Source organism: Daucus carota, chromosome 6 (genome assembly GCF_001625215.2).
Source record: "Daucus carota subsp. sativus chromosome 6, DH1 v3.0, whole genome shotgun sequence".
NCBI classification, from domain to species: domain Eukaryota; kingdom Viridiplantae; phylum Streptophyta; class Magnoliopsida; order Apiales; family Apiaceae; genus Daucus; species Daucus carota.
This window is the reverse complement of record NC_030386.2, coordinates 23737229-23739693: the sequence shown is the minus strand read 5'-3', so window position 1 is coordinate 23739693 and position 2465 is coordinate 23737229. Positions and strand designations below refer to the sequence as shown.

General features: G+C 37.8%; 1 protein-coding gene across 1 annotated transcript; it reads left to right on the top strand.

Annotated features, from left to right (window-relative positions):
* Positions 1-349: 349 nt before the first annotated feature.
* Positions 350-1802, top strand: LOC108226415 (feruloyl CoA ortho-hydroxylase F6H1-3). The gene is made up of 2 exons (XM_017401370.2): positions 350-922; positions 1124-1802. The coding sequence occupies exons 1-2, from the start codon at positions 435-437 to the stop codon at positions 1692-1694; spliced, it is 1059 nt and encodes a 352-aa protein (XP_017256859.1). The 5' UTR covers positions 350-434; the 3' UTR covers positions 1695-1802.
* The last annotated feature ends 663 nt before the right edge of the window (positions 1803-2465 follow it).

The window sequence follows — 2465 nt, the reverse complement described above, 5'->3', positions numbered from 1 at the left end:
AAATGCAGGAGGGCCATCCAATTAAAATACACCACATGTCATTATATACATGTTTTTGTACACAATTATATGCACCAAGCATTTTCCATCAATTTTTGACATACGCCAAACAATATCGATCGGTTAATAATTCAGATAAGTCGATTGATTAGAATCGAAATAGTTCTGTACTGTGTAAGATAATAAAATTAAACTGTGACTATTCGTGACTTATTCGAATGTGTCTGAGAGCGTCGCAATTGGCGGCTGGTGGAAATTAAAAACGCGGTGGTTGCACTCATTCGCCATACTATTTGCATTTGCATGGAGCTCACTTAAACTGTATAAATAGCCTATCCTTTCATGCATTTCAATTCATCCAATCTACATACAAAAAATTTTCACTCCATTCAAACAATCAAAAGCACTTGATATTTGATATCCAACACTACTCAATGGCTCCCTCCTTCTCAGATGACTACACACATTTTGCTGTAAAGAAGGGGCATGGTGTTAAGGGCATCTCCGAGCTCGGCCTCAAAGCGTTACCAAAGCAATATATTCAACCTCTCGAGGAGCGAATAGACATGACGAAAGTGTTGGATAAAGAATCCATACCCGTGATCGATATGTCGAATCTGGATGATCCGAATGTGGCTGATCAGATTGCGAATGCTGCGGAGAAGTGGGGATTCTTTCAGATTGTTAATCATGGAGTCCCCATTGAGGTTCTTGAGGATGTGAAGGAAGCCACCCGGAGCTTCTTTCAGTTGCCTGCTGACGAGAAGATCAAGTTTTCGCAAGAAAATTCTCCCACAAAACATGTTCGGTTTGGAACAAGTTTTATTCCGAAAGCAGAAAAAGCCCTTGAGTGGAAAGACTACCTCAGTCTCTTCTATGTTTCTGACGAAGAGTCTTCCACATTTTGGCCAGCCGCATGCAAGTATGTAATTACATTTAAAATTTGGTTGGTCGTTAGTGAAAATATAGCACTCCTCTGTCACTGCAAGTTTTTTACGTTACTACAGTGAACGTAAACAACTTGCTGGAACAGAGGGGCTAGGTCTATGATTTACAAATATACATGCAAATCTGCATGCTGATATGCACACATTATTCTTACTGTATAATTCAATTATTTCAGGAACGAAGCGATAGAATTCATGAAGAAGTCCGAGTTTGTGATCAAGTGGCTGCTACAAGCCCTGATGCAGAAGCTAAATGCGGAGAACATGGACTCAAAAGCACCACTCCTAATGGGTTCCAAGAGAATCAACCTCAACTACTATCCCATCTGCCCAAACCCCGAGCTCACAGTGGGAGTTGGGCGTCACTCCGATGTCTCCACACTCACATTTCTCCTTCAAGACAATATCGGAGGACTCTACGTCCGCAAAATGGAGACCGACGCCTGGATCCACGTGCCTCCGATAAGCGGATCGATAGTAATCAACGTTGGTGATGCTCTTCAAATCATGAGTAATGGAAAATACAAGAGTGTTGAGCATCGTGTCGCTGCTAATGGGAGCAACAACAGAGTTTCGGTGCCTATTTTTGTGAATCCCAGACCAGAAGATATCATTGGGCCGCTACCTGAGGTGCTAAGGAACGGAGAGAAAGCGATGTACAAGCAGGTTTTGTATTCGGATTATGTGAAACATTTCTTCAGGAAAGGGCATGACGGAAAGGAGACCATTGACTTTGCTAAGATATGATCGTGCTGATATTGGAAAAATATCTGTTTCATTTGTCAATTCATATAAGTCACTTGGACATCATTGCAATGGAATTATTTATTGATATTAATATATATTTTTTGATCATTTTCTGTATTCTTTTGACTTGCTTGTTTTATTACCAATTGTTTGACAATGATAAGATAAAACGAGGGAATGAAATCATGTAAGGCGAAAATTTACACCTGCAAATTTCATCTCTTTCATACTAGAAAGGTAACTCATACCACTAGATCGAAACTACAATTTTGAGTTGATTTGCATCTGCTAATAATTACCATTGTTTATTCTTCTCGTCATCTTAATCGTTGGGTGAGTTATTTTATTTTTATAAGTTTCGTCTTAATATAGCTAATTTCATCATTTCCTTATTCAATTGAGGTCACGTTATTGAGCATTGCAGAAGAATTTTGCTAAGATATGATTGTTTCCTGAAACACGCTGGGAATGTTTATACACAAACCAATCAATCATAAGCTTTTGTTCGAAGTGTTACGTATTGGTATTTTGTTAATTTTGGATGTCAGTGTCGAATAATGAAGTGTTCTCTACTTGTACAAGTGATATGATTAATATATTATAATAACAATTTTAATTCAATTATGATTTAAATAGATCGAAGCAAATTCGCAGCGGATGTAGTAGTATGATCTCTTATAATAGTAATAGTAATGCTGCTTAAAATTTTATACAAAATTTTGAAGGAATGACATGATAATGAAGATTGCATGCTTTAATTTGTGCTATTTA